This window comes from the organism of the source record quoted next, unplaced genomic scaffold (genome assembly GCF_019419815.1).
Source record: "Pyrus x bretschneideri cultivar Hongxiangsu unplaced genomic scaffold, Pyrus_bretschneideri_v1 Contig1, whole genome shotgun sequence".
Classification (NCBI taxonomy): Eukaryota; Viridiplantae; Streptophyta; class Magnoliopsida; order Rosales; family Rosaceae; genus Pyrus; species Pyrus x bretschneideri.
The window spans coordinates 17,989,029-18,004,084 of NW_025999390.1; the positions used below are offsets into that span (position 1 = coordinate 17,989,029).

General features: G+C 36.8%; 2 protein-coding genes across 2 annotated transcripts; one reads left to right on the top strand and one right to left on the bottom strand.

The window, feature by feature from the left end:
• The first annotated feature begins 428 nt into the window (after window positions 1-428).
• On the top strand, window positions 429-9,348 carry LOC103958006 (eukaryotic translation initiation factor 5B). Its single transcript, XM_048590052.1, is given in 16 exon segments — window positions 429-590; window positions 862-1,935; window positions 1,937-2,669; window positions 2,672-2,851; window positions 2,854-2,913; window positions 2,916-3,637; window positions 3,730-3,837; window positions 3,928-4,028; window positions 4,139-4,229; window positions 4,319-4,429; window positions 4,592-4,657; window positions 6,115-6,174; window positions 6,268-6,825; window positions 7,482-7,601; window positions 8,511-8,630; window positions 8,713-9,348. Coding segments are annotated over 15 exon segments (4,113 nt in total). The 5' UTR covers window positions 429-590; window positions 862-918; the 3' UTR covers window positions 8,779-9,348.
• Window positions 9,349-11,389: 2,041 nt separating this feature from the next.
• LOC103958007 (vacuolar iron transporter homolog 1-like) lies at window positions 11,390-12,418 on the bottom strand. Its single transcript, XM_009370230.3, has one exon. The coding sequence runs from the start codon at window positions 12,323-12,325 to the stop codon at window positions 11,639-11,641; it is 687 nt and encodes a 228-aa protein (XP_009368505.1). The 5' UTR covers window positions 12,326-12,418; the 3' UTR covers window positions 11,390-11,638.
• Window positions 12,419-15,056: the final 2,638 nt, after the last annotated feature.

The window sequence follows — 15,056 nt, forward strand, 5'->3', positions numbered from 1 at the left end:
TTTATAAACATTTTAATCTAAAAATATTTAGATTCTGATAAATATTGAAAAATTACTAAACGAACGCCATGAAACTCGTGGAACACTAGGAAAAAAATATAAAAGACATAATAGATTTGTTGTTTACTTACTTTAGCCATTTGATTTAAATTTGGATCATTAGATCTTTTTTTACTATTGGACTTGAGTTTTGAACTAAAATCCTATTTGCGTTGGAACAAGTTTAAAACCTAAAATTTGAGTTTTTACTCTAAAGTAGAGTAGGTTCAAATATAAAAAGCTAAAAGCCGAATTCAGTATTTTCTTGAAAGTTTTTGGACGGATGCCCAAAGTGGTGGAAAATTAAAAAAAGAGCCCACTACAGCAGCTTTTCCAATTTTCTTAGAAACCCAGAAGACAGACTACCGGTACCCAACCCTAGAAACTTTTAAGAGACAAATACGCTTATTTTTCTCGGTCTCTCTCTCCCTCCCCCGGAAACTCTCTGTCTCTCTGTCTCTCTGTCTCTCGATTGTAATCCATTCGAACCCGATCGTTTTCCTCCGCAATCCGTCGATTCTGTTGCTTCTACTCCCTCTACGCCGCCCCAAGTAAGCTCTCTCTCTCTCTCTCTCTCTCTCTCTATCTACACACACATATATGCGTGTGTATATTTTGTTTCGTGTTGGTTTAGGATCAAATTCTTGCGGTACTGCTTTATGGTTGTAAAATCTGGATCTATTTCTTTAGATTTCGAAACATACAATAGCTAAATATGTATGTTTGTGTGTGTATATATACATATGTGTGTATATGTGTGTGATGTGTGTGATGTGTGTTTGTATAATCTGTATTGATTGTGATTCTTGGTTTTGCGATTAGGATTTTGGAAGGGGCTTCGATAATTGTTGAAACAGATTATAATTTGTCGAAACCTTGATGGGTCGGAAGAAGCCGACTGCTCGTGACGATGAGAACCCGCAACCTGCTGCGGGTGCTAAGTCGAAGAAGAAGGCTGTGGTAATCGAAGACGATGAGTATTCTATTGGAACTGAGCTGTCCGAGGAGTCTCAGGTGCAGGAAGAGAAAGTTGCTGTCACTGGAAAGAAGGGCAAAAAGGGTAATTCAAAAGCTTCAAAGAAGGGTAGGGATGAGGACGACCTCGACGATGTGGGAAAGGGGGACGAGGGCGAAGATGAGGTTCCCCAAGTTGCTTTCACTGGAAAGAAGAAGGGAAAGTCGAAGAAGAGTGGTGGGAATAGTGTGGTCAGCGCTTCGAGTTTTGGGCTGCTTGGAGATGAAGAAGACGGTGTTGATGATGAGAAATCTGGGTTAACTGGTAATGATGAGGAGGATGCTCCAGTGGTGAGTTTTTCTGGCAAGAAGAAGGCTTCGAAATCGTCAAAGAAAACTGGTGATAGTTTGTTTACAGGGTCCCCTTTTGATGCGATTGGTGATGAAGGCGATAGTGATGTTGAGGTTGTTGATGGTTCTGTGGGTAAGAGTGAAGAATATGATGATAGTGAGAATGAAGATGAGCCTGTAATTTCTTTTACGGGGAAGAAGAAGCCATCCAAGGGTGGAAAGAAGGGCGGGAGTGTGTTTGCAGCAGCTAGCTTTGATGTTCTCGATGATGCAGATGAGGATAAGGATGAAAAGAAAGATGAGGACGATGAAGTTCTTCAGATTACATTCTCCGGTAAGAAAAAGAAGTCATCAAAGGGTTCAAAGAAGAGCGGTGGTAATTCTTTTAGCTCAGCCCTGCTTGATGAGGGGGATGATGAAGATACTTCAGTATCCGAACCAACTAGAGTTGGTGATCACACAGTTGATGATGAAGATGAATCTGTGATTGCATTCACAGGTAAAAAGAAGTCTTCCAAAAAGAAAGGTAATGATGTTTTTACTGCATTGAGTGAAGATACAGATGTAATTGAACCGGAACAACCAAGTAATCGAAACTAATAAAAGCGAAGCTGATGATTCTAAAACTAACAAGAGTAAAGAGGTTCCAGAAACTTCAAAAAGTAAGAAAAAGAAGAAGAAGAGTGGACGGACTGCTCAAGAAGAAGATGACTTGGATAAAATTCTTGCTGAGCTAGGTGAGGCTCCTACAACATTGACCCCAGCTGAGGCTACTATGAAAGAGGAGAAAGTTGAGGTTCAACCTGATCCGGTTGCCCCGGTTGATGCTTCTGGTGAAAAGGAAGGTGAACAAGAGACTGTGGAGTCTGCTGCCGCCAAGAAGAAGAGAAAGAAGAAGGAGAAGGAAAAGGAGAAAAAGGCAGCAGTGGCAGCGGGGACTGCTACTGCCCCCGTGGTTACTATGGATGATAAACAAGAAGAAACCCAAATTGAACCCACAGACCCCAAGAAGAAAGAAGTGAAAGGTAAAGTAGCAGATAAGAAACTTCCAAAACATGTGAGGGAGATGCAAGAGGCTCTTGCTAGGCGACAGGAACTAGAAGAGAGATTGAAAAGGGAAGCAGAGGAGAAACAGAGGAAAGAAGAAGAGGAGCGGCGTAAGCAGGAAGAACTTGAGAGGGAAAAGGAGGCGGCCAGGATTCTGAAAAAGGAAAGGGAAAAGGAGAAGCTACAAAGGAAGAGACAGGAAGGCAAGATTTTAACTGCGAAGCAAAAAGAAGAACAACGCAGGCGGGAGGCAATGAGAAACCAGATACTTGCTAATGCTGGGGTTTGCCTCTCCCTACCACAGACAATGAGAAAAAGGCTAAACGGCCTATGTATCAGAAAAAGAAGACAAAAGCAGCACCCATTCATGCAAATGGTGCAGCTTCTGCGAAGCCAGTGGAAAACCTAGAAGAGGGAGACCAGCAGGACACTATCCCCGAGCCAGAGTCTGGGGAATTTGACAGGTTGAAGATGCAGAGTCACTGGATCTGGAGGATAAATCTGAAGTTGCTGAATCTGTTAAGAGAATGGAGTGGAAGAAGAAGAAGAAGAAGAAGATGACGATGATGATCCTTGGGATGTTAAGAGCTTTGATGATGTTAACCTTTCTGTTAAACGTGGATTTTCTGATGAAGAGATTGACTCTGAGCCTGAACCTGTTGCAAAAAAAGACATAAAGAGTTCAGGTGCCAAGCCATCAGTTTCTGCTCAGAAAACCGTTCCTTCTCAACCAATAAAATCTCAGGATGGTGAGGATAAGAAAAAACAACCTGATAATGACGTTGACAAAAGTAAGAAGAAAAGCGTTTCTGTTAAAAAAGAAGCGCCAACTTCTAATGCTGACCCCAAAGAGAGTGGAGATAACCTTCGTTCACCTATTTGTTGCATTATGGGCCATGTTGATACTGGTAAAACTAAGCTGCTGGATTGTATCAGAGGCACAAATGTTCAGGAAGGTGAGGCTGGAGGTATTACTCAGCAGATTGGAGCAACATATTTTCCTGCTGAGAACATTCGTGAGAGGACTAAAGAACTGAAAGCTGATGCGAAGCTGAAGGTCCCTGGTCTGTTGGTCATTGATACCCCCGGGCATGAGTCATTCACTAATTTACGGTCACGGGGCTCAGGTTTATGTGATATTGCTATATTGGTTGTTGACATTATGCATGGCTTAGAGCCTCAGACAATAGAGTCACTCAACCTTTTGAAAATGAGGAATACGGAATTTATTGTTGCACTAAATAAGGTGAGGTTTATGGTCAATTCTACCTGTCCAGATCTCTACTACTGTCGGCTCATAAATGTTTAATTTTTGTTTTCTGGAATTCAAATTGTTAGGTGGACAGACTCTACGGGTGGAAAACCTGCCGCAATGCACCAATTGTGAAAGCAATGAAGCAACAATCTAAGGATGTACAAAATGAGTTCAATATGAGGCTTGTACAGGTCTTGTGTGCTGCAACTTTGTCTTTAGTTCACTTTATATGTTTGACCTTCGGTGTTTCTAAAATTTCAATTGTTTGTATGGTTTGCCAGATTATCACTCAATTCAAGGAGCAGGGTTTAAATACTGAATTGTATTATAAGAATAAAGAAATGGGGGAAACCTACAGTATTATTCCTACAAGTGCCATTAGGTATGGCTTGTGGAATAACCTTATCTTTTAAGTTTTAGTCTCTACTGCAGAGGTTTTTTTAGCAATTTGCTCTCCACTATGTCTTGAAATATGGGTTTTGAATATCGCAGTGGTGAAGGAATTCCAGATTTGCTATTACTATTGGTTCAGTGGACGCAGAAAACTATGGTTGAGAAACTCACTTTCAGCAATGAAATCCAGGTTTAATATATTTTCACCTTGTCTCCAGTAATGTAAAGGTGCTTAACTGTTTATATGTGAGTTGATGGGGGGCTGTTCTTGTGAACCAGTGTACGGTTTTGGAGGTTAAGGTTGTGGAAGGCCTTGGGACAACAATTGATGTTGTATTGGTTAATGGTGTGCTTCATGAAGGAGATCAAATAGTGGTTTGCGGCATGCAGGCAAGAATCTAAAACCTTTTCTGTGACAATTTTTGTAAAGTCTGACTATTATAAAACTATTTTTAATATTTGCTTTAGAATTGCTGGCAAATGATTGTAGGTAACATGTGATGTATTTTACACGTAATTATTATTATTGATATCAATTTTTGTCTCTTTTAGGGACCTATTGTTGCTACAATTCGATCTTTATTGACTCCACATCCAATGAAAGAACTTCGTGTGAAGGTAGGTTTTTTTCTTTTCTTTTCAACTTTTTTCTGCTTTTTGTCATGCATTTACAATTAGCTATTTAGTGATTCTGGTGTGAGAATGAAATCTGTTGCTCCCAGTGAAAGTCCACTGAAGAGCAAGTAGAACAGCATAAAGTGCTACATGCACATATTAGCGGTTCGCTGATCATGTGTTAAAAAAAGGGAATATATTGATATTATCATAAAATAGAAGGTTCAAAATTTGATATAGGCGAACAAGTAAGACACGAGGTACAGGTAAATCCCGGACATCTAAAGAAACAGCAGCCAAACTATTCTGGTGAATCCAAATACATCTCATGTAACATCAGCCAACATATCTGTGAAAAACTCGGTGGAAAGTGAAGCCCACAAGATGCCAAAGTGATTCCTACCCCACAATGGATCTGATTCATGGTGCATGCACCTCTAAAAATGTCCTGTTCCTAGGTATTGCCATTGGGTGCATTTCCAAAAAACAGTAACAATGCTTAGTTTCAGGTTCAGGTTAAATTGTTTGCCTACGATAGTGCTCCTTATGATTTAAGTGCCTGCAGTGCTGCGTTGCTTTGGACTTTTCTGTGTGATTACAAGCATTGCATTGTTCCTCAATGCTGGTTTGATTTTTTATTTTATTTTTTGTTTTCTTTTTCATTTTCATTTTTCTTTTTGTAATTTAAAAAATGCTTTTAGAGAAGAGTGGCGCTATTCCCACACCACATTTCCTATTTTCACTCTACATTTGAATATTATTTATCCCAAATGGACCTGTACATAATAGTACTTTAAAGGGAGAAAATAAAATATGTAAAATTACATAACACAAAAAATGGAAGGAAACAAAGATATTGAGGCTAATATGACTGCTAATGGAACCACGTAGTTTTGTAGAAGAGTGGAAGAGAGCCGAAACTGATGTTTGAATGCTCCTTTTCTATTATAGACAAGTAATGTAAAGAAAAATGGAATTAAGTAATAGCTACAGAAGTAAAGTAGGCATGTTTGGCTGAATTAAGTAATAGCTATAGGAGGGAAGTCCAGCCTGTCCAGAATTGGACCTGCCTGATTCATAAATATCTTTTTTAAACTTGATGGGGGTGAGAAAGGAGGTGAGGGCATTTTGGCAATGCAAATAGTAGACTTGATATCTTATAAAACTTGAGGGGGGTTAAAAAATATGGAGGGTGGGTTCAGTGCCATTTTCGGATAATTATTCTTGATAAACTAGATTAGGTCAAAATGATGTTTGTAGGAATCTGTACGTAGTTTGGATAATGGTTCATTTCGGATTCCAGTTCTGATAACTATTGAATACATTTGGTTTATCAAATATTCGATTTCTTTTCGTTGTGCAATCCAATTCAGTGGGATCTAAGGTTCACTTTTTTTTTTTGTCCATAAACAACATTCCATGTTGGCATCAGATGACGATTCTATGGATCTTTATTTCAGGGAGCGTATCTGCATCATAGTGAAATCAAGGCTGCACAGGGTATCAAAATTGCAGCACAGGTAAATTTATGTTGAAATCAAGGCCAATCCAGTTCTACCTATCTGAACTCCTGTTGTGAGATTTTCTTGATTTTTGATGTTTGTTTTATGAAGGGTCTTGAACACGCTATTGCTGGTACTGCCCTACATGTGGTAGGGCCTCATGATGACTTGGAGGATATCAAGGAAACAGCTATGGAAGACATGAAGTCAGTTTTGAATAGAATTGACAAGACTGGTGAGGGAGTTTGCGTACAAGCATCCACTCTAGGTTCCTTGGAAGCATTGCTAGAGTTTTTGAAAACACCAGCTGTAAACATTCCTGTTAGTGGTATTAGCATAGGCCCTGTACACAAAAAGGATGTCATGAAGGCCAGTGTAATGCTTGAAAAGAAAAAGGAGTTTGCCACCATCTTGGCATTTGATGTCAAAGTTACACCAGAGGCCCGAGAAATGGCAGACGATTTAGGTGTGAAGATTTTTATTGCTGATATCATCTATCACTTGTTCGATCAATTTAAGGCATATATTGACAATATTAAGGAGGAAAAGAAGAAGGAATCTGCTGATGAAGCTGTCTTTCCTTGCGTGCTCAAGATTATGCCCAACTGTGTTTTCAACAAGAAGGATCCAATTATCTTGGGGGTTGACGTTCTCGATGGCATTTTGAAGGTATTATTATATGGACTCCATTTGGTTTACCCAGCTCTTTAGTGGGATATGATTGTTTACCATCTTAATTTGTCTCTCCTTTTTATTTTCTCTTAAAAGTTCTTTATTAATTCTTTTGTTTGGATACTTAACATTTAAAATATCTGATAAGAGACTTAAAATGGAATGTTGCCGCAAGTAGAAGGATTCTGTAATTTTCAAGGAGTTAGTAGGGTTGTTGGATGTATAACGTAGGCAGTGGAAACAGTTTATTTGAAAAAACTGTGACAAAGTGTTCCCCAGGAACCTGCTAAGGTTCCCTAGGAACTGCTAAAGCCTAAAGATGTAACTCTGGTAGTCTGGTAGATTGATTTAAAGGATTTGCAGTGTTAGCTTGCTCAGTTTTTCTAATCTTCCTTACCTTCATCATATGAATACTAGTTCTTTAATAGTGTCTAATAAATGTTTGCTAGATCTGTTTTTTGTTTAATATGAATGAGTCCAACTCCGGCTATGTCTGATTTTTTTTTCTGATTTTTTCCTACACCTTTCAAAGTGTTGTATTGTATCAATTAAATGTTTGTTAATTAAGTTCAGCTTCGATTGAACTACAATCCCATGAAAATTAGGTATACTGGCTAAAAATTCTTATTATTTTTATTATATGCTCTTTGCAGGTGGGTACTCCAATTTGTATTCCTCAAAGGGATTTTATTTCTATTGGGCGCATTGCATCCATTGAAAATAACCACAAACCTGTTGATATGGCGAAGAAGGGGTCGAAATTAGCCATTAAGGTATGAATGTATGATAACGCTTGACATATATATGTGCGGACACACCACACGTGTTGCTAGTCGGTGTTGCATTTCTGCAACCTTTGATGTTTGTTTCTGCTTCTTTTTTTTGTCGTGGGTAAATCTGTCCTGTCAAAATGGCTTATATCCATCATTTATGATTAGTGTGTTGTAGATACTTGGGCTTTTGTTAGATCAATGACTTTTTGTATGAGAAATGTCTAAGCAATGCTGAACACCGTTTGATATTAGCTATCATTACAAGTGTAAGTGCTATTGACGGATTTTACTATAAATTTTTAAGGAACTGCGCACACATTTTTTATGTAATATAAATTCTTTCACAGGGTTCAGGAGTCGTTTAATAGAATCTTTGTAATTTGACTTAATTCCCATGGGTCTATAGTTGTGAAATAACATTGCCTTTTAGCCATATGTGTTGGGAGGAAAAGGATGATAGAATTTGTAGGCATCAGTAAAAACTCTCCTATGAGGTTCATGTCCTTTGAGGTTTGATTCCTACGTTGTTAATTGATATTTGAATCCAACGGTGATCTGGTTCTTACCTACTATTGTTTTCCTCGGTGATTGTGACTAGCTGATTGTGTGCTAATTTTGTCATCTGGATTGGCTTTGTTATTGCGGTTGTGATCTTGCCTTTAGTTTGTTTGATTGCTTTTTGTTTTTTGTTTTTTGTTTTTTTTTTTTTCTTTTCTAGCTGACCATTTCTTAGTACTGTTGGTCTTGGCTTTCCCTGTGTTTTGTAGCTGATCATTTGGAGTTTGTTGTGTTTCTTCTGATTTTTCTCTTACTCTCTCTCTCCAACTTAATTCTTTGTAATGCTGAAAAGAAACCTCTACACTTAATTGTCCTTATGCTTATTGCAGCTTTCTTCTTGTGTTTTTGCAGATTATTGGGTCAAATTCCGAAGAACAGCAAAAGATGTTTGGTAGGCATTTTGAGATTGATGATGAACTTGTCAGCCAAATCTCAAGGAATTCGATTGATGTACTTAAAGCGAATTACCGAGTAAGTTTCATTTTCTCATACAGTTTACCTTTTGGACGATGTAATGTGAACCATCATTATTAACTGTAATTTAAATATTCAGGATGAACTGTCAATGGACGAGTGGAAGCTGCTTGTGAAATTGAAGAAACTTTTCGAGATTCCATGAGAAAAGCTAGTGCTATATATCTGAGCAAATTCTTTTTTTGCACGACACTCGGAGGCTTTACTGACTTCAGCTGCAATCAGAAAGGATACCAAGGTTCGTTGCGGATCTATTTTTGATCGTAAGCGGCACAAATACCTTTGGGCACTTAAATTCAAGGCAATCATATGTGAAGGGGGAGAAAAAGTTCCGGTTAGCGTTTCCATGAGGTCATTTTTCCAAGAGTCCGCATTGCATTTTTTGTCCATGTAGCGTCGATACCTTCTTTAGCCACTTTGAACTTTAGTTTCTCTAGAGTTTATGATACCACCCTATGCCGTGGCAAGTTGATCCAAGTTGATATTGATGGAAGAAAATATGTTTTGGCCTCACGCGACCGCTGCTTTGGATGAGTAACGGTTGATTTGTCATGCCGAAACAGTTTTGTTCAGTCCTCTTGGATAACCCGACAGGAATGATCTGAATTCGACATTAAAGCTGTAAGGTTGTAGGCACGTATGTATGTTATCGTTGTTTTGCTAACGGTATAATACAAGGAAACGTCAAATAGAAATTACTCTCTTGGTGCCCTCATTGATTTCTCGATGGTTCGATCATGAGGACCTCAACGTTTTTGCCTCTGTACGCGAATGGCCATACTTTGGAAGGGAAATGCCAAGAAAACTCTCTCAAAGGGGACTTTACATGAACTTTCTGTCACCTTATCATTTTGCATTATGTTTTATAATGTTGTCATGGGAAACACGAGGTGACGGAAAATACATGGAGTCTTAGCATTTCTTGACTCTAGAATACTGCAGCTTTGTTCTAGAGTGTTTTAACCCTCGGTGCTTCCTTGAATGCTTTACTTCCATACTTGAATACTAGAAAGTGTAGTATGTGTTGGTCAAAAACATAATTAGGGGTGCAAATTGATATGGTGTTTCTCAGTTTGACGTTAACATCTTATGAATTTATGCATTCGAACCTGAATTTTTTTTTTTTTTTTTTAAATCTGAATATTTTCAAAAAATTGAAATGTCGTGCATTTAGACATTTCAAGAAGTCTTTGAAGTGTTCAGAATGTATTCTGCTAGTTTGTTTTCTGAAATATTCTAGCTTTATTATAGTTATTTGCCAAAATTATTTATTGGAAAGTTTTGTAGTTTATTGTTAGTTTTTAATACCTTTTATTCATTATTTTTATGTTAATTATATAATAAAAATAATTGAATTTATACGTAGGTTTATCCCAAATATTAAAAAATAAAATAAATTGTATGTACGGAAAAGTTTGAGAATACTAAAATCTTGTAAATAGATGAATTTCAAAAATTTCAAGATTATTATGATTTCAAAAATTTTGAATTTGAAAATTCTGATCTCATCCGATTTTGAAATTTTGGAATAAAATTAAGGGAACTTTAACGAAAAGCTTTCGGTATTGTTCACTTTAACAAAAAACCACATTTTTATACTAAAAAGTCAATCCTGGTACTATTCATTTTACCCTTTATTTTGTCCTTATCAAAACTCAAAGTTTTCAATCCTTTTTTCATTAGTTTTCCTTAAAATTAAAAGGCTTTGTTTCCAATTCGATCCGTCCCAAAATCATTTCTAAACATAATGGATAAACCACATGGTGTGACTGTTGATGTGGCAACATGAAGAGAGATTTCAACTTAAATTTCTTCTTATATTTAACGATTGATTCTATCTAGCTAATTATCTAGTGTAATTGGCTACCATCTTAATGAGTTTAATTAAGCTCCTTGCAAATTGATACCATGAATTGTTACTTAGAGGTAGATGCCATCCATGCTTTAGGATTCATGTACGATATAAGGGTGAATTGGATACTCTAATATTTTGTTTAGCTAATATAGAGTTGCAGTTGAACTTAAGTCTAACGGTAAGAATTAGATCAACTTCTTTGGAACGATATATATTATGAGCTTATTCTGTAACTATCTTAACATCTGTATACCTGCGATGACAAATATTATTTTATTTTGGTCTCTTTTGGGGACCTATCAATCGTTGCTAATATTGTTAAGCTTTGTTCTTCAGTTTCTGTTTAAGTTCTTCGAATTATAGTTCTATGGTGTAATAGACGGCTAGGATTATAACATCTCAAGAGTGTATAGTGTGCCAGCTGCCATGCGAGCAAAGAATTCTTGACTCGTGTAGAGCGTGTGAAGCTCCAATGGGTCATCTTTGTTTTCCTTGCTTCTCGGATCTGTTTTTCACACTTAAGAGTGTTTGTAATCGATTTCAGTCAATGAAACTGTCGGAGCAATGTATTCCATTCTTCTTCCTCCTTGAGAACTCTGTGATTTCTTACTAAAATTAATCAATCAATTCATCATTCAAACAACCAACATAAAGAAGTGATTTATTCTCACCATTTTTTCTCTTTATGCACATTTTAATATTTTTATTTTAAATTGAATAACTTAAAAAGAAATTAAGGGAAATAAAAAGATAGATGCATGAGGAGTGAAGTGTACGAAATTACTTCTCATACTAAAATAAATTTTTGATTGTGCCTGGAATACGATGGTACATCATGTATTTTTATATAAGTGGTGAGAAATTGTATTTTTTAAATTATTAACTTTTTAACACACCTATCTCACAATTTGTATAATGATATGTGGTGTACCACTCTGTGTTCCGATCACATTGAAAAATATCTCCTCATACTACAAATATGCGTTTCATTTCTTTAAGAAGTTACATCTCACTCCCTACGAACATCTTATCTTTCATTACACAAAACCCAACAGGGAAAAAAAAAAAAAATAAGAACCAAAAAAAAAAAAAAAAAAAAAAAACGAAAAATCTTGTAGGACAATATTAATGGGCGTTAGATCAAAGCGTCTCATAGCCCACTTGAGCCAATCAACTTGGTTAACCCAAAGGTAATAGCCATGGCCATCCAACCTCCAACCAAAACCCTCATCACTGATCTCATAACTGGTGCCTTCCCCAACTTAGCCCCCAACCACCCAAACACCACCAAAGCCAAGCTCACAGCCGCGGCCACAACTCCTAACCTCACCTTATACCCCCTTATAAACGATGCTGCTAGCAATGGGACCATTGCTCCCACTGAAAACGCCAGTGCTGATGCAGCTGCTGCTTGTAAAGGGTTGGGCAGACTCTCCTCATCATCTCCATCGCCGCCATCATCTTCTTCCACGTGTACTTCTTGGTTCTTTTTCTTTTTCTGATCGTCCCTTTTCATTTGAGCCACCTCTATGTCCAGCTGGGAGTACACGGAGACAAACTCTCCAATGGCCATGCTACATGCCCCAGCTACTAGTCCGGCGAACCCGGATAGTATCATGGCCTTAAAGTCTTGTCTCACAGCTCCAACTCCCATCATTAACGACGCAGTTGAGATTAATCCATCGTTGGCACCTAGGACGGCGGCGCGGAGCCATTGGGAGCGTTTGGAGTAGTCAAACTCCTTTTGGTCTAGGGTTGTTTGGTGCTCGAGGTCGTTTGTGGTCATTGGGATGGCACACTTGCCTTCACTTAGGGATGATTGGCTGTTTGGCGCCATGGAAAAATTAACGGGAGAAGCGGATAATGAGGAATTAGGGTTTATGGGTGTGTTGTGGACTGAGGAAGAGAGTAGAGAGATATTGGAGAAGTGTGGAGGACACATGCACGCTCTCAACAAGGGTATTTATGGAGGGAGAAGTTCAATCATGGAGGCAAAGGTGGGTACACTAATTGAAAAAAGAATTGAAAAAAGCAGTGTGTGTTTACCTAGTGCTATTGCTTTCGTTATATAAGCTACCACTATAAACATTTCTTTGCTTCATTTTAATATAAATAGAAGAAGATGAATACTTCAGATTTAGGAATAAATATTAATATAAGAAGATGAGTTTATAATTTGACTAATTTCACCAAAAAATTATATATAGGGCGGGAAACAAACTCTTTTCGAAAGAAAATATAATTTAAAAGCAGATGGGATACATATGTCTCTAAATTTCCTTGTTCTGTAATACGAGTTATGATGCTTAAATTCCTGACAATATGACTGATTTCAAACTATTGAAAGCAAATAAAATCGGGATTACTTGCACCGCATGCATGATCTTGAAGCTTGATCTCGACCGACTTTGCCTCTAACGCAATTGTACAATAAGCTTCAAATATCTGAGATTAAGACGGAAAAATTGGCGATTAGAGCTAACAGTACAACGTAATCAGCAGACCGGAAGAGATTAGTGATGAGGAAGAAGAACAACACAAAAAACAAACAACTTTACCAACATCAAATTTTAAGAGGAAGCGTAAGACTTCCAAGGCAGTTACACCGGAAACAAGTCCACATGCAAAGCATGACACTATCAAACAAAGACAAAAAAGAGGCAACACAAATCCTGATTAACCTTTTTTACTTTACAAATATGAAAACAGAAGCAATAATTCAGGCTTTCCCTTCCCTTTATCTCCTTTTCTATTTCTTTCGGTTATGTTATTTCTGTTATTACTATTATTATTTTGTTTAATTATATAGCTTCTTTTCATGCATGTAGCTTAGCCCGTTCATGGGCATGCATAAGCACAACTACGTATACCTTCTTATTTGGTGCGATGTTGAAGTATATGCTGTAATCACCAAAATCTGTGCCAGAAAGAAAAAAGAAGGTCCAATTTGTAACCAAAATTTGTGCCAACAAGAAAAAGGACCTAAATCACCTGATTCCATGTGCATGCATATGAAACAAATTAGAGTGAACTACCGTGTAATGTTCTCTTAGTAAACTGTTCGAATGATTTGATATGATTATCGATCTGGAATCTCCGTTGAGCTGCCATACGGATCCAGTGTAATCAGAAATCATCAAGCTATAAGTTCTCTGTCAATCCTTTGGTGGGAATTCTTTTAATAAAATTCTCTAGTAGTATCATGGCGTTGCAAGAGGTTTCAAAGTCGGGATAACTCTCCGTTTTGATAAATAAAATATGGTGAAGACCTAGCTATAAATCTTGGGGTCGGTTTTCAATCATGCATGCCACAATACACCAACTTAAATATTAAGTACAAGGACTCGTCCTGGAATGGACTTTTAGTACTGGTGAATCACACGATGATAGTAAGAGGAAAACTCAAATACATCTGTGAGTTTTTCTATCTTCCAAAATAGTGGACTACGGTGATTTCGTCGTTAACTGGTCCCCTTTTTAAAAAAAAAATTACGAGGGTTTGGACCTTCATATATCTTTTAGGTCAGAATTTACTAAATTTTGATAAATAAAAAACCTACTAAAATGATCAACAATGGATTGCTGAGGAAGAAAGCACCGAGTGTGGAAAAGCAAGAGTGGGGATTAGATAATTTAAGAAAAAGGAAGACCTTCTTGATTTTATATTCAGTCAAAAAAACGAATTAGGGTTTCCTTTATCTTCTCGCCCTTTCTTTTCAGCGTCCCACACACTCCCACTCAAATCACTGATTGTTTTTTTGATAATGTGAAGACCAAAATTTTAAATTAAATTTTGTAAATCAAATGATGTGGTTGTTGATGATTGGATTATTACTCAAGTATTGATTAACGTGCTTATTTTATATTAGTGACACATCATTTAATTTGAGAATTTAATTTAAATTTTGATCTACCTAGCTAGCATTACTCTTGTTTATTTATGCTCATTTTGGGATAACAAATGGCTTTTGTATACAAATACAAAGGGAGCGTTGAGAGAGAGTGAAAGGTGCAATCACACATAGCCCCTAATTTGAAGGAGTTCTAAAAAAAAATTTGTCATGCTATATATAAGAAAAAAATTATTTCTATTATACACTTTAAATTCATTTTCACTCCTCATAAGTGAAAACTTTATCCTTCTAAATATAAAAATTTGGAGTCACAATGAGATATTTGGAGTGCCAATAACAATACCTAAATTTTGTTTTTCAATTTATTATATAATAATGCTATATATTCACGTGTTGTTTTTTCTTGTTTTGTTGTTTAAGATTGAACTACTTTTGATTATTTAGAGAATATTATGTTTTGTAGCTCTTTTCTTATTGTTTAATATATATTTGTAAGTTAGTGAGTCTTAAATTTGTTTTGTTTTTTTTTTTTTTTAACATTAATATGTTATTCTACTTTTTTTTAAAAAACTATTTTAAGGACGTGTCATTTTATAAATTTCGCACAAAACCTTCGTAAGACGCCAAGTACCGTACCAAATAAACTTCGAAAATATGTGCATATATTTTTACTTTTGTCAGTGGACCACCAAATTGTTTTGTCTACTTGAAGCC

Excerpts from the sequence above, each read along its gene's own strand:
- LOC103958007 (XM_009370230.3), bottom strand. The coding sequence starts at position 12,325 with ATGGCGCCAAACAGCCAATCATCCCTAAGTGAAGGCAAGTGTGCCATC.